Raw genomic sequence first — 21939 nt, forward strand, 5'->3', positions numbered from 1 at the left:
CCTTTTGGGTTGAATTAGGCCCGATGCCTTGGTTGGTTGGGCTCTGGTGGGGTTGTGTGTGACTGGAGAGTTGGACTCGGGACCTGAAGAACGTCTTCCAGGAGATCACATGGGTTGTATGTGATGGAATAGTTGGGTTCGATGTATGACAGGGGAGATTGTTAGATTTAGTCCCACATTAGAAATTGATAGTGGGGGATAGTTAGGCCCGATGCCTTGGTTGGCTGGGCTCTAGTGGACCTGAGGCCTGGTAGAGCACTGGCTTGTGGGTATAGCGGGCCGAGCTTGATTCCACTGTGCACTCTAACACACTAGAGGCACTGGAAACTGATGATGATAATGGGGTGCACTCCACTTTAGGACTGTCGACAACCTCTTGTACGACGACGATGAGCTTGTAGCAGATGGCGATCTACTGCTCACCGCCGACAATGAACCCATTACCTACAATGAAGCTGCGGACCATAAGGAGTGGATGTGGGCGATGTCAAAGGAGCTCAAGTCTATCACTAACAACAAGATGTGGACCCTCACCGACGTGCCACCTGGCGTGAAACCCATCGGCCGAAAATGGGTGTTCAAGATCAAGCGCGACGCCGACGGGAAAATCACTAGGCACAAGGCTCGTTTGGTGGCGAAAGGGTATGTGCAGCACCTAGCGTCGACTTCGACGAGGTCTTCACTCCGGTGGTGCGCCTGGAGTCATTCTGTCCTCCTTGCCATCACTGCACACCATGGGTGGACAGTGCACCACCTGGATGTGAAGTCATCGTTCCAGAACGGGGACCTAGTGGAGGAAGTCTATGTCGAGCAGCCACCTGCCCCTCACCGCCGACATGAACCCACTACCTACAACGAAGCTGTGGACCATAAGGAGTGGATGCGGGCGATGTCAAGGAGCTCAAGTCTATCACTAACAACAGATGTGGACCCTCACCGACGCGCCACCTGGCGTGAAACCCATCGGCCGAAAATGGTGTTTCAAGATCAAGCGCGACGGCCGACGGGAACATCACCAGGCACAAGGCTTGTTTGGTGGCGAAAGGGTATGTGCAGCGCACCGGCGTCGACTTCGACGAGGTCTTCACTCCGGTGGTGCGCCTGGAGTCATTCCGTCCTCCTTGCCATCGCCACACACCATGGGTGGCAGGGGTTCAGGTGCAGTGCGGCGGAGCACGCTGTGTACGTAGCCCTGGGAATGGGCCATAATCCTGCCCCAACCCTGATCCAGCCCTAGCTAATTAAATAGTTGGCCCTATCCTTATCTAGCCCTTCAAATAATTAGTTTTATTGTATCCAATCCCATCCTTTAAGTAATATCATCCTAGTCTAGCCCGAATCCTATATATGCTCATGGGCCAATCCATTTTCACTAAAAGAGCACAGCCCTGTGGGTTGTCAAAACAACAGTACAATGGATTGGCATATGCCGTGAGCAGAGCAATGGATGACCTCGCAGCCCGTGAGCTGCCATTCTGCCACCAATAGTACAAGCCAGCGTGGCTCAACAAAACAAATATACATATCAGGTTAGTACCAGCCACCACACGTCACAAATAAATAGCAAACAAAATAGCTGTCAACAATGAGTAACCAAATGAACTGTCAATAGTTAGTCTACAAATATGTCGATGGAACTGGCAGTTATCAGACGCCGCTGATTTTTGCGATAAGTAGAGCGACATATGTCTTCTGCTAGTCATCATTTGTACCATCCAGTAAGCATGTATCTTAGCCAGAAGCAGAATACGCAACATAGAGCCTATCAGACATGAGGACGAGGGTTATGATCCCAAAAAAAAACTGCATGACAAATGTTCACATGGCTGTACATCACAATACATCAAGAAAAAGAACAGTGACATCTTCCATGCTAAACTTTGGTGTATGACAGCATGCCTCATATCTATTGTAAGCGCAACATATAAGATAACCCTGCTGATTTACATTGACGTTCATGCTGACAAGCTTCATCAAACCAATGAATCTTGTGCCTAGTTCAACATAAGCATCTACTTAACTCTGTTCTTTCTTAAATTCTTAATCTGTAATAAAAGTTTCTCCTGTTCTGAATTCAGAATAAGAACTTTGCAAATGTAAATGATGACTTCTTTGCGGCATAAGCAAATAATCAACACAGTGCTAACTAGTTAATGAGATGTTTGGAAGTCAAGAAACAAAATCACAACAAAGCGAGAAAATAGTCAGCAATAAAAGGGCCTTTTCAGTGTACCTGAAAAATAAGGAGCCTTATGCAAAGGGCCTTCACTCATCATCTTCATCATCATCTGAACCGAACATCCTTTTTCCACTCATTGGTTCGCCTTCCTCTTCATCATTGAATCCAATCAACCAATCTTTAGTACAAATTAGGGCTTCAAGAGTTTCAGGGGAGAGTGAAGTCCTATCTTTACCAAGGATTCTTCTATCAGCATTAAATGCAGACTCTGAGGACACTGTGCTCACAGGGATAGCAAGGAAATCTCTAGCCATCAAAGACAAGACTGGATATGCATCTGAATTCTTCTTCCACCATGCTAGAACATTGAAGTTCTCATCTGACCTCACAAGGATCCTTGGGTCCTCCAAATAAATATCCAATTCTGATCATTCTGAACGAGCATCTGAATTTTGTGATGCAAATTGGGCAAATGCAAATTCCACACGTCTTTTACCACATACCAGACCTAAGGAACTAGTACCAGACTCAACAAACTCGCTCATGGCCTGCTCATCAGATACATTGACCACAGGTAAATTGTTGATCCTCACAATTTTTTCATATTCTTGGTAATACTTCTTCATTTTCAGATCAACATGTTCACCAATTGTGTGGAAGTAGAACTTGATGAAGTCAGTTTTCATACTAGGATCTAGCACAGCAGCTATAAGAAGAGCAATATTAGGATTTGTCCACTTATCTGGAATTTGGTATGCATCTTGTCAGCCAGTTCATTGAGGAGCTCATTAGTGTTCCATGTCTCATCAAGCAAAACATCTCGGATGGCTAGCAGCATCTTCAAGAAAAGATGGGCTGTAGGATGCCTATCTGCAGAAAATGCTTTAGTTGCCTCACTGAACTCTTGAAGAAAGCCATGAAAAGCTTCCACATTTGCCCATTCATAATCACTTGGAGCTTCATGATGTTGCTCAGTCGCATATCTGTTTAGAGCCACCTTGTACTTCAATGCTTCGTTTAGCATGTCATAGGTGGAGTTCCATCGGTGTGGAACATCCAGAACCAGTCCTGACTTCACTTTGAGGCCTAATGTTTATACAATTGTGTTGAAAGTTTGCATCCGAGATGGTGTGGATGTGACAACCTTGATGATATCCCTCACTCTAAGAATTGAATGAGGAATGACCTTTAAACCTGCCTGGACTATAATATTCAGAGCATGGGCAGCACATCTCACATGTAGGTGTTCACCTCTGAAAAACATCTCAGAACCTAAAGCATCACGCATGTCCTTTACTGCTCTGTTATTCACACTAGCATTATCTAATGTCAAAGTAAACAGCTGGCCAACTAAGTCCCACTCTACCAAGCATGAGGTAATCCCATCCTGTACCGCATATGATGTATGTGGGAAAGAAATCTGCTTGAATGATATGATTTTTTTCTGCAACTCAAACTCCTCATCAACAAAGAACACCTAGGTAGCCCAAGTTCTGATTGGAGGACCATAAATCAGCTGTCAAACTAACATGGGATTTCAACTTTGAGAACTAGTCACTCAACATAAGCTTCTCCTCTTCATACAACAGAAGGCAATCTGCCCGAACACTTTGCCGACCAGGCCCTTTCCAATTATCCACGGGCCAGGCCCTTAATTCCTATCCATGGACTACCATGGGCCAAGTCCAAAATCCGGATTGCGCCGATCCTTTTGAAGCACGGCCCAGTCCAATCCTATCCTTTATCTAAAAAGCCCATAAGGAGTCCTAAAATCTTTGCCTACGAGTTTGGAGGCCCACGAGGCCCTCGGATTTTCACGGCCCACCGTCAGGCCTACGTGTACGTGGATGATCTTGTCGTGGTGGGCGCGAACTAGACAGATGTCAACAAGTTCAAGATGGAGATGGCAAGGCTCTTCAGTATGAGCGACCTCGGGCCGCTCCATTACTACCTAGGCATCAAGGTCCGTCAGAGCGCAAAGGGCATCACACTGTGTCAAGGCGCTTACGCGGACAAAGATCATTAAGAAGGCGGGGCTCTCGGGGTGCAATCCGTGCAGCACTCCAATGGAGCCGCGACTCAAGTTGAGTAAGGCGAGCTCAAATCCTCCAGGGGACAAGACGCTGTGCCACAACATCGTCAGGCACTTTAGCTACTTGGTTCACACACGCCACAACTGAGTATTGGAGCGCTGTCAAGCACCTGCTCAGGTACATTGCTGGGACGAGGTCTTATGGCTGCGTCTATCGATGTGGAGAAGGAGCACTGGAGTTGATTGGCTATAGCGACTCAGGCCTGGCCGGAGATTGCGACGACTGGAAAAGCACCTCGGGTGCTTTCTTCTTCCTCGGCCAAAGTCCAGTCAGCTGGCAATCGCAGAAACAGCGAGTGGTGGCACTGTCATCATGTGAGGTGGAGTACATCGCCGCCGCCACTGCCGCTTGCCAGGGAATCTGGCTCTTGCGCCTGCTCACTGTCTTGGTGAACGCAAGAGTCATCGCGCCACTGCTCTACATCGACAACAAGTCCGCACTTGTACTTGCCAAGAACCCGGTGCTTCACGATCGGAGTAAGCACATTGACGTTCGTTACCATTTCCTTCGCGACAGCATCAGCTCCGGAGTCATTGAGACGGATTACATCAAGACTGGTGATCAGTTGGCGGACTTTCTCACGAAGCCGCTCCCGCGCGAACGTCTCGAGGAGCTACGCGTTCGGAGTGGCATCATCAACGTTGTTTCAGCGCAACATGATTAGGGGGGAGTGTGTTGTACATTCTAATCTGTTGCGTGCGTGTTCTGTAAACTCTTTCTCTCCTCCCTCCCTCTGCAAACTCTCTCCCCCCTCCCCCTCTCCCTCCCATGGAAGCGCCGCGGCGGGTGGAGCGCGGAAAACAGAATTTAGAACACAAGTTGGACCTTGATCACTCGATCACATGCATGGTCGTACGCACCTACCCGGCTGTGCTGAAGTCTTGCAGCTTGCCATCTTTGATTTAATAAAGTTCATTTGTCAACTGATCATTCACGCATGTGCTGCGAATTAAGGACGAAACTTCGTTAACAGAACTACTAGTAGCTAGCTAGCTAGGCTGCACTAAGATCTACAGTAAGAAGAAATAGCTCACTCCAGTTATCCATGCAACCCGTGTGCTCACGTGAAACCCTATTATTAGGTGGTTCAAACTAGCACGAAAGGTTGTTGTTATCACGCCACCATATTTATCCTCTCCGTCCCAAAATATAAGGCATTTTGTTTTGTCCAAAGTCAAAGCAGTTTAAGTTTAATCAAATATACAGAGAAGAATATTAACATCTAACATATCAAATAAGTAAATTATGAAAATATATTTCATAATGAATCTAATTATTATTCAGCATTCAAAATACTATTTTTTTTATAAATTTGATCAAACATAGAACAATTTGATTTAAAATAGACCAAAGTGCCTTACATTTTAGGATGGAGAGAGTACTTTCCAATTTTGGAGGTTCCATCGTATGAGGAATACGTGTGTATGTTTCAAAATAAGTCTTAGTTGTAAATTGTAAATTATTGATATTTGAAGAATATACTTTTATATATTTTATTTGTGCAAGCAGACTCTACCTTGGCTGGCTAGCTCATTGTAGAGTGGACCGCGAATCCTGAACAAGGGGCCCACAAGGACTGCACCGGCCAAAGATGGGCCCAAACCGCCTCAAACAGGGTTCGGTCGAACCCATGGATGGGCCAACCCCCTCCTGAGGCGGTTAAGCCTCATTTTTGGCAAGAAGATTGTTCTTATCCTCTAGAAGGCGGTTGTCAATGTTCCCATATTTATTGATGGCGGGAACCGACCTATTAGGACTATAAAAGGAGCCTCCCTCACCCCTTCTCACACACACCACCAAGAGACTTCCTCCTCCATCACTTGAAGATGTAGCGCTCCACTCCAATGGCGAGGTCTTGCCTAGCTTAGTGCTTAGAGTAGGAGGAGGATGAGGAGTAGTTCGGCGAAGCGCTAGGCCTGTCGGCGATCTTCTCCGGTCTTGTACCTCTACGGATGCTGGCTTCCTCTAGTACGAGTAAGTTGGTATTTATGATTCCTGTCTTGCATAGTACTTTCGTATGAGTGAGATTAGTTCTCTTACTCGCGGGTTCATCGCTCTGTATTTATACAGAGTGCCATAGTTTGCTACGGGAGCTCAAATATAGTTAGACTATGGTAGTAATCAGTAGCACTAACATGGTGTCTGGGCTAAGGGTTACCTTCGTTTGCCTTATATCCCACGGTCTATGAGGTAGGCCACAGGTGGTGACAGCCATGTCGGTCCTTCGTAGTCCTCCACGTTCGGATATAGCGTAGAGCTGTTGGCCGGAGTCTCCTGACCATTTCAAGGGTAAGCCGGTGCCCGAAGCGAGTATTCTACCTGAGAGATCGACCTTTAACTCGTTATTAGTGCTACCGCAGGAATCCTCTCCATCCTCGCCACATATCCTGGTGTGTTCTTGGACCGACTAAGTTAGGAGTTAGTGCACACATGTTTCCTGTGGATACGATACCCTTGAATACTCACGGGTGAAAACTATGACGGTATCCTTGCGCTTGCGGATTTATTTCGCATTGTTAAAATACCCAACAACACCTATGTTCTTTGGTTACTTGGGTTCTGATCCTGCACCTACACCTACACCTTCTGATCCTCATAAGCATAAGTATTGTCTTGTGCATCAATGTTGTGCCTGTCATATCATTAATCTTATTGTCAAATCCGGACTGAAGAGGTTGAAACCTGTTACTTAGGATTTTAGAACTGCAATTAACTTCTTCAATTCCTCTAATCAAAGAATTGCATTGTTTAAATAATATTGCAATGCTAAGGGTGTTAGAACTAAAAAGTTTGTCTTCGATATGGATGTTAGATGGAATTCTACTTATCTAATGCTTAAACATTTGATTCCATAAAAGGATATATTTTCTGTGTTCATTAATTCTCATTATGGTTTAGACTTGTTGACTAGAAATCATTGGTATGCTGCTGAAAAGGTAATGGAATTCATGCAACTCTTCTATGATTCAATTGTTGTTCTATCTAGTGTTTATTATCCCACAAGTCCACTTATTTTGCACCATATCTTAGAAATTGCTTCTCATTTGCATGCTGCTGAAAGAGATCCTAACCTTAGAAATATTGTTACTCCAATGAAGCTTAAATTTCTTAAATATTGGGAGGGCATACCAGTGCTATATTCATATGCATTCATCTTTGATCCAAGAGCTAAGATGAAAGGATTCTTTAATATGCTGCAATTAGTTTCTGAAAGTACTAGAGCCTCTTACAATTTATACTATGCTAAAGTCAAATCTGAATTGTATAAACTATTTACAAAATATGAGACTAAGTTGGTGCAACTAGATCTCAAAGGGTTACAAAGCCATCAGCTCATTCTGGTAAGAAAAGGCAAGCATGGACAAAGATTTTTGGAGAACAAACTGGTTCAGGTGTTGTTGGTCCTCCCCCTGGCTAACTAAGGAAACTACACAAGCTATCAAAGATACTACAAGAAAAGAAACTAAGCAAGGTAGAGCTAAGTAATGATCTCTAAGGTCAAGCACATGAATAATTGCATGAAAGTAAGTGCTTGAAATGAAAGAGTGGGCAAGAGACAACCGGATTTTTTCCCGTGGTGTCGATGTGTTGGCACACACCCCTAATCCACGTTGTGACACTCACTAAGAGTCTTGTCACCTCCCATGTCACCGAGACTTGGGCGCTCACTAAGAGTCTCCGTTCACCATCCCGGCGTGGTGGAGCTCAAGCCACGTACAAACTTCTTCGGGCTCCCACAATCCTTGGCAAGCTCCGGAAGAAACACCTTCAATCACCAAGATCGCCTAGGTGCTGCCAATCACCAAGAGTAACAAGCTAGGGCCTTCACTTGAGCAAGAACCGATCACCAAGAACGGATGCACACAAGCTTCTCTCTACTCAAGTCCTTAGTCTTGCTTCTTGAATGATTGAATCAACTAATGTGTGGAAGATGAAGCTCAAGGTGGCTCTCAACAATATATGAATGTATGAATGTTGCCTAGTGTCAAGAGTGTGCAAATTGACCCATTGGAGGGGTATATATAGGCAGCTCACACGAATAGAGCCGTTGGAGAAAAGCTACCAGAAAACTGCTTAGCGTCGGTTAATCTGACGTACCTCCAATAGTCAGCGTTGGTTTAACCAATGAATGTAAACTGCCCATTCTGAAAACTAGCCGTTACAACTTGGGCAGATTAACTGACGTATCATCGGTTTAACCGGTGAGTGTAGTTGTCCACTGATCAACTGAAAAACCAAGTCTCTGGACAACTGCACCGACGTTAACTCAAATCCATCGTCGGTTTAACCGGTGAGTACAACTTCTGAAATCCCTGGAAAAACCATCTCACTGGTCAATTGCACCGACGTTTCATTTCAAACATCGTCAGTTTAACTGGTGTATAGAACTTGAAATACCCTAGAAAAACCAACTCTGGACTAATGCACCGACATTAATTCAAACATCATCGGTTTAACCGGTGTATAGAACCTGTCCAGACTCTGCTGACTGCGTTTAACTGACGTATAGAAATATGGAAGCGTCGGTTAAACCGGTGTATAGACTTTTTCTGATTTTGCCTTTTCTGATTTGAGTCTTGAGTGAAATCCAAATATTCTTGAGATATAAGTTGAAAACCACTTATTTGAACTTCTAGGAACCTGAGTGACCATAGTGTGCATCCATTTTCAAATGACCATGTCCATGCTCAAGTTACTTGACCTTAACCCCTCTTAATAGTGCGATCACTATAAAACTATAAAACCTATACTAACCTAAGTGTCCTTCTCAACCTTACGACACTTAGGACTAGAAAGATCCTTAGTCTTGTTATATATTTGAGTTGAATACCGAGATCGCCTTTTTGAATAACGAAATTGAGGGGCCTCTTTTGACATATGACCAAATGAGCGATAATGATTCATTAAGCTGCACAAACTCATTAGTCATAATAATGGTTGTCATTAATCACCGAAACATACCTAGAGGGCCTAGATGCTTACAGTTGATGTGCTCTCAATTTATTTAGACAGTGCTTGGGTCATTGCTTATGATGATGATTTTGACTTAATTCTCTAGTGGCATGACTATAAGCTAATCTATCCAATCCTATCTATAATGGCTAGAGATATCATGTCAGTTCCTGTATCTACTATCTCTTCCAAGTCTTGTTTCAGTTTGAGGAGAATGTGGAAATGCTGATTTGCATCATGGATCGGGAGCTAGGAGAAAGAAGGGAACAACACGAAGCTAAGGACACAGAGCTTAGGAGGCATTTGAAAATCTGTACAACTATAGACTCCTCTCCTCCTCCCCCTGAGGGTAGTGTCTGTGGTACAATGGGGAGGGCGACTGACTGAACTGCCGACGGTGAGTCCTGGAAGAGTGTAGTCGCTGGCAGTGGTGAGAAGAGCGGACGACCGGCAGACCCAAGGAGTGTAGACATCGAGAACGTGATCTCCAGTGTCGCTGTAGTAGCTGGAGCTGCAGTAGGGGCTGGAGCTGGAGTGACTGCAAGCTGAGGTGCTCCAACACCCTGAAGGCCTGGCTGCTGCGGGGCGAGTCCGGTGTGAGTGTACAGCTGTGTGATCATCCTGAACATCGCCATCATGCCCTGCTGCATCTGCTGAAACTGAGCGTCTGTCCTCTGTGATACTCGATCAATGAGCCCGACAAAATGATCTTTGGCTGCAGCACGCTCTCGGGCAGCCTCTCTCTGAATGGCTGCTAGCTGAGTCTCATGGGCTCTCCTGGCCTCCTCCTGTGCTATCCGATCCTCTCGCTGCTGAGTAACAAGCTGCTGAAGAAGAGAGGTAAGCTCGGACGGCTGAGTCACCTGGGACTCTGTGACTGTGGCAGCTGCGGGTGACGAGTGAGCTGGCTCTCTGGACCCTCCTGCCTCGTGGTCGTGACTGGCGGGTGCTGCAGGAAAGTACTCGGCATCCTCGGAGGAGTCTGACTCAAGCTCAGACCAGTGTATCTCATCATCTCCTCCAGGAAGCTGTGCCTCTGCTGCCAGAAGTGCCTCGTCCTCCTGTGCTACTCGAGCCTGTGCCTCAGGTGACAACTGTGCCATGGCAGCTCTGTCTGCCTGTCTGCCTCTCCTCCGGTCCTGGGAGCTGTCAGACGGTAAACTGGGAACCAGGGAGCCTCATCCTGATGGTACACACTGCTGACAGGTGACTCTGCTGGTACAATCATAGAACAAATATAGCTGATCCAGTGTGCATAAGGGAACTGCCTCACAACCCCCATCCCGTCAGTGATCACATCCTCGATCTCAGCTAAAATAAAGTCAACTATATCAAACGGCTCGTGAGTGAGGACGTGTAGGAGCAGTAGCTGCTGCAGGCCAGTGAACCCCTCTGGGTAGCCACTCCTCGGCAACAGAGTCCTCTGGAGTGCCATGTGAATAGCGTACGCCTCTAGGTCAGTAACCTAGGTACTCTGGCATATGACGCTGGAAACGGCTGGCGGAAGCACTGAGAGATCCTGGGCAGACCTCTGAAGTGCGCAAAGTGCTCTCTGACATCTGCTCCCCCTGCGGCTGTCCTCAGTGACACCCAGTCGAGCACTCTATGTGGGAAGATCCTGTGCCCTCGCCTTTGGTAGGTCTCGTAGAAGCTGGCCTGAAGAAGTGTCCATAATCTACGGTCGACCCTGCTGTCACGGGTCACGGGGAACCAGTCCTCCTCTCCAACACTCCACCTGAGCCTCTTGACCTTCGCCGCATTGGCCTTGGTCAAGTTCTGGAGCAGCACACCTGACTCCAGACGCACAACAGTGTCCATACGGAACACTGCGCGCTCGGCCTCTAGGGCCTCGGCTCTACGGGCTGCTGCTGCTGCTGCGGAACTGCGAGGCTCCTGTGGCTGGTGACCTCCTCGCGTCATCGGTCCAGTGCGACGCTCGGTCGCTGGCGAAGTCTTTGCTGCTGGGGATGTCTGCCGAGTGCGGCCAGAACGTCGTGGAGTCGGTGACCCCTGAGTACTCTGCCCCTAAGACTCCTCTGACTGCGCTGCATCTGAATCTGCATCTGACTCTTGTGGCAGAACCAGCTGAATTATCCCGGCTCAAGTGCGCAGGCCATCGCCATAAAGGCAACACCAGCTCAAACGCACTTCAAACGGAACAATCCTTGGTCTGTCGGGTAACGTCCCGATACAACCATCGGTTTTTAGATCGAACAAGCATACCCCGCACGAAGGCGAGTCCAGAGATATTACAACCACAATTTTTACATCACAGGCATAAAAGTTATTACATACCAGTTCTAAAGCATTATTACAAGACCATCCTTAGTAAAGCAGTTATACAAGCCATAATGAAAAGTTCAGAGTTTAAAACAGCGGAAGATAAAACACGACGGCTACAACACGTCGCAAAAGGACACCAGGCTAGCCCAGGCATGGTATCACTCGTCATAGTCATTGCCGGTCGAAGACGTGTCCTACTCTACGGACCAGCCAGGAGGCAACGAGCAAGGATAGGTCAAGCTAGCGATTTGCTCCTCAAAACTCATACCTGAAAAGGTTTTTAAAAGCAAGGCTAAGTATTCTAATACTCAGCAAGACTTAACCGTCAACGGGCCTAAGTAGCCCACTATAGCTAGACTATGCAAGGTTTGTGAGGCTCTAGTTTTCCTTTTTGCTGAAAAGCAATAAAGAGTAGGTCCTTACTTTCAAGTTTTAGCTTTCAAGATTCTAGTTGATTAACCATTCTATGTAAGCAACTACTATCCAAACATGGTAGAAAACTAAGCAAACAACAAGATTGATAAATAATAATGTTGCTCTTATTACTCTGTGTGGCAAAGGGATCAAGCAGTCTCATATCATCGTGAGAGGCGGACGATTCTGAATCGAAATTCAACCTGGCCTGGCAAACCTAACACACACGTCTGGAACACCGTCGGGTCGTTCCCAAACAACCGTTTACCTTTCTTTCCGGCTTGTGGATAGTGCCACTCTCCCCGACTACAGGGCTCCAAGGTCCACCCTTCTACGAGGTCCACCCTTGTCCCTTGAAGTCGCAGTGTTGCGCAACATAAACATAAAACCTATCCCTAAGAGAGAGTGGGAGGTATATCCACTCCCCGGTCCAATCGGCTACTAGGCTTGCCGCGTACCATATTTACGGCATGTGGCTAGTATTTTCAAAAACTTAACCACCGCTACCACACACCGCGACCTTAGCAAGTTCATCAACACAGACGGGGTCTCACATAAGGTCATGATATCGAACACAACCCCGTCCTTCGTCCTTATATTGATAACAGAAAGTAAACAAGCAGTTCCTATAAAGCTCGCGAGTGACAGGCAATCAGTCGACTTTTACCGGTCCTATAAGCTTAGCAAGTAGTCGAACTCAAGTCTAGTTTTCAGTACATAGATTCCTAGGATCATGCATCTAGGGTTTCAATTCAAATCCTAAGAATTGTAAATGCACAAGTAAGTAACAACAGTAAATGATCATAATTTGAAATATGGGTTATGTTCGGGGCTTGCCTTCTCGGTAGTCGCTAACTATTTCAGCTCTAGGCTCTTCCGAACTTTGATCCAGGGCTTCAGTTAGTACGGCGGCGTTTGCTTGAGCTTCGAGATCACCTCCGTCAGACTCCGGGATCAGCTCGTACGTCCCGTCCGATAAGGCAGTCGTGTCTATATGTAATGCAAGAACGACATTATAAACACACATGGGCAATCATTTATAGAGTAGTTAAATAACAAAGCTAACTACACAAGGCATCATGATCAACAGCACAAATGAAGTGAACTACTCCATAAACAAGTGGGGGTGGTTTTCTATAACAAACAAAACATAGTTTGCTAATAAATCAACTACTCAGAGTACAAACAGTAATAAATTCTGTCAAAATTACACTAAACATAACATAAACAAAGTAACCTACCCTGTAAAAATCATGCCATAACATCTAACCATTTAATCAGAACAAATCAATAATTCAGACAGCACATAGAACAAACTTGAATTATACAGGTCAAACTAGACCAAAGTAGAAGCTTAAAATTTAACACTAGATCTACACAGAAACGAACTAGCTAATGTGAATTTTTAATGATTTTATCTACATAGAATTAATTCTGAGAAAATAAACAATACAGACAACAGATTAGCAAGATTCATTTTTAGCTCCTGTTCTAGCCATGAACTGAGGCTCAAACTTACTGGACAAGCTAAGCTAATCAAGAAGAACATGCAGAAATATTTTCATGATTTATTACGAACACAAACTATTTATCATAAATAAAGTCTACTAAACAATGATTAAATCAAATAAATAGCTACACCAGAGAACTGATCATGAAAATTTTATAGCAAAACTAGTGTTATAAGAACAAACTACCATAAAAGTTTCAGAGCAAGACAAGCTTTCAAACAGAAGTTAAGAAAATGATAAAATCAACTAATAACTAAGCACTAGTAACACAAATCAAATTCTACAGCAAAAATTAGCAACTAAAGCCTAACATATTATGGTTCTACTGTATAGAGCTCTTCAAGAGGATTCCGAAACATCCTGATTTGCTATTTTACGAATTTTCCACGAATTGATATTGAATTTCAAATATCACAGCAAACTATTACAAACAAGTCCTTAGTGCACTATTCACATGAGTCTAGGCCTATTCAAATAACACCCTGGAGTTTTGTTTCTTCCACCCCGAGGTCCCTGGGCCGGGTCAGAGAGAGGGGGCGGCGGTTGACCGGCCAAATCCCGGTGAGGGGCTCACCAGCGGCGAGGGGTGGGTTGGGGAAAACGGAGAGGAAGTCGAGGTGGTTCTCGGGATGCGCTTGGGTCGCGAAATGAGGGCGGAAAGAGGTCGGTCCACGGCGAGCGGCGGCCGGTGGAGCTCGGAGCACGGCGGCGGGGTGGCTCCGGTGGGGTTCGGGCGAGGGGAGATGGTCTGGGAGTTGCGCGAGGGCGAGGCAGTGCTTGCTAGGGGGTCAGAGCGGGCGGAGGAGCGGCGGTGAGGCGGCTCTGCGGCGAGGGTGAGCTCGCCGGTGTTCAAGCGGGCGGCGGTGCTGTTCTGGAGCGTGGGGGCGAGGAGAGCGCAAAATAGTGAGGGGATTCCGTTTCTGGGGCTTTTGTAGTGCCCGTGCGCGCGCTAGGCGTGGGCGGCGGGCTCTGCAGGGGGCGCTCCACGGCGGCGTCGCGGTGGCGGCCGCGGGGCAGCTCTGAGCTCGGCGGGGGCGCGTGGCACGGCAGGGGGAGGCACAGCGCGAAGCCAAGGGCGGTGGAGAAGCTCTGGGGCGACGCGTGGGCGCCAGCGCGGAGCGAAGGGCGGCCGGGCGTGCTCTCCACTGCGCCGGCGACAGGCTCTGCGGCGGCGGCAGAGAAAAATAGAGGAGAGGGCTGGAGGAAGGAGAAAAAGGGCTGGTTTGCAATTTCTGAAAATTTCAGGGACCAAACTGTAAACAAGCAATAACTTTTAAACTAAAGCTCAAATGAAAAAGTGCTCAACATGAAAGTTGTTCAACTTTTCAAGATCTACAACTTTGATGTTGTGCAAAAATTTATTTGACCAAAGGATAGAGAGCTAATTTTGAAAACAAAGAAAGGAATTTGAATTCAAAGGAATTTGTCTTTTTCAATGAAATTTCACTCCAAACTTGGGCTGATTTGAAAAGTTTTCTGCCATTTAATGATTACACCACATTTTGCAAAAGCACCCTCCACAAAAGCTATAATTGCACACCCAATTCAAATATAACTGCAGAAAGGACCTTGCATAAAATCATAATTACACATATAACCTTTTATAACTACAAAAAGGTCCTTTTTCAAGCAAAACAAGCACATGATGTATAAAAGGTATGCAACACTAATGTGCAGACACCTAGGGTGTCACAACTCTGTAGCTGCCGGCTCCCCCTCAGACGAATCACCCTCGGTCTGCTGTGTAGTGGCCCTAGTGGCCCTGGCACCTCTGACCCTGCCCATACCTCGGCCTCTGCCTCTGCCTCTGACTGGCTGCTCCCTGATCGCGAACGGACGAGCACGACCTGACGCCTGCTCCTCGGCGGCCTTGACCACCATCTCGGCCCTCTCGGCCTCTCTCTCTGCGCGGGTCCGCTTGCGGACTGGCTTCTCAACCACGACCTCCTTCCCCTTTCTCTTCTCGCGACCCATCTCGGTCAGGCAAAAGACAGAACACCTTGCGAGCACTTGGCGAGAGAGTGCTGCGGCTGCGGCTGCGGTGTGAGGTGCTGCTGCGTGGGCGGTGGCGCAGAGTGGCAGTGGTGGTGGCGCGGAGGCGGCGCGGGCGGCGTAGGCGGCGGTGGTGCACGGGCGGTGCTGGTGCATGGACGGCGTGGCGCGCGCGGGCGGAGTGCGAACGGCGGTGGCTCAGGCTGCGCGCGGCGGCTGCGGGTCGGCGTTGAGCGGCGGCGTGGCGTGTAGCGTGGAAGTGCGGGCACTGGCGGCGTGGATCGGCGACGGCAGCGTGCGGACGCGATGGTGGCGGCTTGGGTGCGAAACGGCGGCGGCGGAGAGAAAACAAGTGAAACAGAGGAGCGCGGCGTGGGCAAGAAACATATATGACAGGTGGGCCCCACATTTTTCCTTAACGCCGGTTAAACCGATGCCTAGGTTTAGAACACCGGTCAAATGCATCGGTTCAGTTCACCCGAGACTCCAGCAAAAACTCATCTGAATGCCGGTTGATCCGACGATATGCATTTTGAACTCGCCGGTTGAACGCTGCTAACAACGGTTGATTGCTGGATCAGATCTGAGTTACGTTCACCGGTTGATCCGATGATGTGACTTTTGTATACGCTGGTTGAACGCCTGGTTTTGCTTAGCTGAGCCAGAAACTAAGTAACGCCGGTTAAACCGATGGGTATAGATCCATTGAGTGTCGGTTTGACCGGTGAACCCGAAAACCCTTCACTCAGCTCACTCTTCTATGCCAAGTCCAATAAACTTATAAAATTCAACTAAACTCAAGTTAATGGACTTGCATAGGCGACTTTACCCCTCAAAATAAATAGGGTAGCACACTAGCTTAATAGTTTTTCTTTTCAACACAAGGAAAAGCCGCAAAGCGAGACAAAGCGCCAAATAAAATGTATGAGCCTTGTCATAGGAATATTGAAGATAGAAAGCTTCAAACTCATCATGACATGACTCACTAGACAATAACGTACCTAACACTTTGCTCTTTTCACTTTTCATGAATTAAGATCTTGTATATGAAACAAGTCTCATTTTCATCAAGTGATCTCCTTTGTGACCCTTACGCATGCAATGATAATGCAAACTATAACCACATGCGAAAGAAGGGTAAACATGAAGTGCACATCTATATGACAAGAAATGCATAACAAGAAATTAAGATCAACTTGTCAAGTTTGAACCCACGGGAAGCTTCTTCATGATGAGCCTTTCTACAAGCCTAGAGGAAAACAAGTGGACCACCACCTCTAGCTAAACCCTTGCTCATCACTATCTTACCATGGTTAGACAAGTGTCCTATATGTATGCATTTTTCTATATGACAAGGCAACTTACATGACGTTTGCCGCATCTAACACATTAAGCTCATTCCTTAGCCTAACAAATGTACTCTCGTCTAATGCTTTTGTGAAAATATCCGCCAATTGCTCCTCGGATCTCACACCTTGAAGAGATATGTCTCCCTTAGCTTCGTGATCACGCAAGAAGTGATGGCGAATATCAATGTACTTTGTGCGAGAGTGTTGAACCGGATTCTTGGCAATTTTTACGGCACTTTCATTGTCACAAAGGAGTGGTATCCTATCTAGTTTCACACCAAAGTCCAAAAGGGTTTGCTTCATATATAGGATTTGGGCACAACATGCACCGGCCGCTATATATTCCGCTTCCGCGGTGGACAAAGCCACAGAATTTTGCTTCTTACTCGACCAAGAAACTAGAGAACGCCCAAGCAAGTGGCAACCCCCGGAGGTACTCTTGTGATCCACATGGCTTCCGGCAAAATCCGAATCCGAGTATCCCAAGAGATCTAAGCTAGCGCCTTTGGGGTACCACAAGCCTATGATAGGAGTGTGCTTGAGATACCGAAGGATCCTATTCACAGCCGAGAGGTGTGAATCCTTTGGGTTTGCTTGAAAGCGGGCACACAAGCACACACTAAACATTATATCGGGCCTAGATGCGGTAAGGTAAAGCAAAGACCGTATCATAGAACGATAGAGGGATTGATCAACCGGTTTACCGTCCACATCCAAGTCGAGATGCCCATTGGTTGCCATGGGTGTCTTGATTGGCTTGCACTCATCCATCTTGAACTTCTTTAAGATATCTTTAGTATACTTTTCTTGATGGATGAATTCCCTTTCTTCAATTGTTTGACTTGAAAACCAAGGAAGAAGGTCAATTCGCCAATCATGGACATCTCGAATTCCCTAGACATCATGGTAGCAAACTCATGGCTTAGTGAATCATTAGTTAAGCCAAAGATAATATCGTCAACATAAATTTGACAAATGAAAAGATCCCCGTTGATGTCTTTTGTGAACAATGTGGTGTCCACCCTCCCGATCTTGAAGCCTTGCATGATTAGGAAGTCACGAAGCCTCTCATACCAAGCCCTTGGAGCTTGTTTGAGCCCATAGAGTGCCTTGTGCAACCTATAAACATGGTTAGGATTCCTCGGATCTTCAAACCCGGGAGGTTGCTCAACATAAACAAGTTCATTAATAATGCCATTTAAGAAAGCACTTTTCACATCTATTTGATATAACTTGATATTATGATGTGAAGAGTAAGCAAGAAGGATGCGGATAGCTTCAAGTCTTGCGACCGGAGCAAAAGTTTCACCAAAATCCAAGCCTTCGACTTGAGAAAACCCTTTTGCCACAAGTCTTGCTTTGTTGCGTATCACCACCCCATGTTCATCTTGCTTGTTTCGAAAGACCCACTTAGTGCTGACGATGTTCTTATCTTTCGGAGGAGCTTCGAGGACCCAAACTTCATTGCGGGTGAAGTTGTTCAATTCTTCTTGCATGGCCATCACCCAATCCGAGTCCTCAAGTGCTTCCTCTATGCTAGTGGGTTCAATACAAGAAACAAACGAGTAATATTCGCAAAATGAAGCATGCTTAGAGCGAGTTCTTACTCCCTTGGAAGGACTACCAATGATTTGACCAATTGGATGATCCTTGGAGATGCGACCATGCTTCACTAGCGGTACTTGCGTGGATGCTTGTTGGGGTGGATCATGGGTGACTTGTGCTTGTGGTGGAACATTTTGCTCTACTTGTTCTTGGACTTGGGGTGTTGGTGTTGGCACATTTTCTTGAGGTTGTGGATCATCTTTTTCTTGATCTTCATTCAATTGGGGTGCCGTAGAGGTGCTTGGTATAGATGAGAAAGGTCCTCTCCCTTGATCATTGCCCTCATGCACATCTTCCGGCTTGATATCCCCAATGGACATCTTCTTCAAGGCTTCATCAATCTCTTCATCACCTACATTGTCATAGCCAACAACCTCCTCTTGGGAGCCATTAGATTCATCAAACTCCACATCACATGTTTCTTCAACTAACTCGGAGGTTTGATTGAATACTCTATATGCTTTGGAGTTTGATGTATAACCAAGAAAGAAACCTTCATCACATCTACTCTCAAACTTACCGAGCCTTTTCTTCTTATAAATGAAGCATTTGCAACCAAAGACTCGAAAGTAGGATATATTTGGTTTCTTCCCGGTGATGAGCTCATATGGAGTTTTCTTGAGGAGTCGGTGGGGATACACTCGGTTGGATGCATGGCAAGCCGTATTGATTGCTTCCGCCCAAAACTTCTCGGACGTGCCATAATCATCCAACATTGCTCTTGCTAGGGTGATGAGTTTCTTGTTCTTTCTTTTCACCACTCCATTTTGTTGAGGCGTGTAGGTGGCGGAAAACTCATGCTTGATGCCCTCTTCATCGCACCATTTTTCAATCTTCATATTTTTGAACTCGGTGCCGTTGTCACTCCGGATCTTCACAATTGGGGAGTTGTACTCCCTTTGAGCTCTTCTTGCAAATGTCTTGAAGACTTCCGGAGTTTCACCCTTATCGCCAAGAAACATGACCCAAGTGTAACGTGAAAAATCATCAACTATTACTAGGCAATAGAGGTTACCACCAATGCTCTTGTATGTAGTTGGACCAAAAAGATCCATGTGTAGTAGCGCGAGCGGCTTGGAGGTAGACAACATCGTCTTGATGGGATGATGTGTTGCAACTTGCTTTCCGGCTTGACATGCTTTACATAACTTGTTCTTGTCAAATGTGACGTCCTTCAAGCCGGTGACCATCCCTCTCTTGTGGGCTTTCTTGAGGTTGCTCATGCCAATATGAGCAATTCTTCTATGTCAAAGCCACCCAAGAGACGACTTGGTGAAGAGGCATGTCATGGAGCTTGTTTGCTTTGATGAGAAATACACCAAGTAAATGTTGCCATGCCTAAACCCCGTGAATACCAATGACTTGTCTTCTTCAAGAGTTACTACAACACCATTCTTGTCAAAGATACACGTTAGTCCAGGATCACACAATTGAGCAATTGATATAAGATTAAAACTAAGTGCTTCTACAAACAAGACATTAGAGATAGATAAATCTTTGGAAATTGCTATTCTACCCAAACCTAAAACTTTTCCCTTGAGTTATCACCATAGGTGACATGTTCATGATCGCCGGGGTCTTCAAGAGAGGTGAACATGCTATCATTGCCGGTCATGTGTTGAGAGCAACCGCTATCAAGTACCCAGTGTTTTCCACCGGCTTTGTAGTTCACCTACACATATGAGAATTCACTTCTGAGTTTTAGGAACCCAAACAAGCTTTGGGCCTTGCACATTTGTGACAAGAGCTTTTGGGACCCAAAGTTGCTTGGGGAGCTTCTTCTTTGACTCCTTAGCAATTTTGCCAATGAATTTGGCCTTCACCTTACCCTTCACTTTACTCAAAAGAAAATGGTTATTTTGAAAACATTGATGAGTAATTCTTTGGTAAAGTGGGAAGAGGACATGATGGTAAGGTGCACTCCCTAGTGTGGTGCCCGGTGACTTGGCAATGTTGGCAATATGAAACAACTTCCTTGATGAAGCTAGTCTTGATCTCCGGAGAAGGAGTGGTGCCTTGATTTGGCTCCGGAAATGAACCAAGACCTCTCTTGCCATAGTCACGAGCATTGTTGAAGAGAATTTCCTTGTGGATATATTCTCCTCTTGAGAGCTTCTCCACACTACTCTTGAGGCTTGCCACTTGATCCATCAATTCCTTTTCCCTAGAAGGAGCAAGCTCGGGCACAATATTAGTGGCATTTGCATTAATGAGTAGACCATCACATGAAGTAGAAGTATTGACCTTTTCAATAGTTTCATTGACAAAGTTCTCAAGACTTGGGTCAATTGCTTCATAGGCAAATTCAAGTTCTTGATACTTGTGAGCCAACTCCCTATGCTCTTATTTAAGCTTTTTGTGGCTCTCTTCAACTTGCTCAGCAAGTACAAGTGACTCATTGTGCTTTTTGAGCAAGTCATTGTACTTGCCAAGCAAATCGGAGTGGGCAAGCTCTAACTTGGCATGAGTGCTCTCAAGAATCTTGACTTTGCCCTTTTCCCTCTTGATAACGGATGTATACTCATTAATGAGGTTAGTGAACTCATAAGGGTCAAGCTCCTCATCACTATCACTATCACTATCCACCTCACATACCTTTGTGTTACCTTTTGCCATGAGGCACATGGGAGGCGGAGGTAGCGGTGGTTCTTCATTGGTGAGGGCGATGGTGACGATGTCTTCTTCATCACTTGAATCTTCGTTTGATGAGACATCGGTCACCCATTCTTGTTTTTCCACCAAGAAGCTTCTCTTGGTGTGCCCTTTCTTCTTTGGGAAGAGCTTGGTCTTCTTGTCATGGCTATTCTTCTTCCCAAGCTTCTTATTCTTGTTCTTCTTTTCATCTTCATCATCATCGCTTGAGTCATTGCGATGTTTGCTCTTGTTGTCCTTCTTTCTCTTGTCCGGCTAGGGGCAATTGGGAGCAATATGACCTTTTTCTCCACAATTGTAACATATTTTGTGCTTGATATCTTCCCTTGGCCGGAATATTCTTCTTTTAGGGTCAAAGTTGTAACCCTTCTTGTTTATCTTGTCACTCAAGCGTGTGAACTTTCCCATCATGAGAGCAAGTTCTCCATCTTCTTCATCATCGGATGAGCTTTCATGATGATCTTCTTCTTCATTGCTTGAGCTTGATTCTTGCTTGATCATCTTGAGCTTGCGGGGCTTGTTTGCCTTGATTTTGAGAGTGATTGACTTGCTAGTAGTTGGCTCTTCGGACATACCAAGGATTCCCATTTCATGAGCGTGAATTTCGCCCACAAGCTCTCCCACTTCCATCGTATCAAGATTCTCCTTTTCAAGCATAGCATTGATGATGTTATACTTGGACTTCGGAAGGAGCATGAGAATCTTGCGGTTGATGGAGCCACAGTCAATTTTAGAAACTTCAAGAGCATTAATGTCCTTGACAATGACATTCAAGCGAGAATACATATCATTGCAATTTTCATGAGCTAGCATCTTAAAGGAATCATACTTAGCTCTAAACAAGTGATATTTTTGCTCACGAACTTTTGTGGAGCCTTCATGAATTTCAATTAGCTCTTTCTAAATAT

The 21939-nt window shown here is 45.9% G+C and overlaps 1 protein-coding gene and 1 long non-coding RNA gene across 2 annotated transcripts in view; one reads left to right on the forward strand and one right to left on the reverse strand.

Annotated features, from left to right (window-relative positions):
- Window positions 1-1437: 1437 nt before the first annotated feature.
- On the reverse strand, window positions 1438-2781 carry LOC120680205. The gene is made up of 2 exons (XR_005677524.1): window positions 2234-2781; window positions 1438-1762 (listed from the first exon to the last, which is right to left on the reverse strand). It is a non-coding gene; the product is annotated as an uncharacterized LOC120680205 (long non-coding RNA).
- Window positions 2782-4076: 1295 nt separating this feature from the next.
- LOC120677977 (xyloglucan endotransglucosylase/hydrolase protein 19-like) overlaps window positions 4077-21939 on the forward strand; it is a 39653-nt gene continuing 21790 nt past the window's right edge. Inside the window, exon 1 of the mRNA XM_039959153.1 lies at window positions 4077-4142. Within this exon, the coding sequence (XP_039815087.1) occupies window positions 4077-4142 (66 nt within the window). The remainder of the gene's footprint in view (window positions 4143-21939) is intronic.

This window comes from Panicum virgatum, chromosome 6N (assembly GCF_016808335.1).
Source record: "Panicum virgatum strain AP13 chromosome 6N, P.virgatum_v5, whole genome shotgun sequence".
Lineage (NCBI taxonomy): Eukaryota > Viridiplantae > Streptophyta > Magnoliopsida > Poales > Poaceae > Panicum > Panicum virgatum.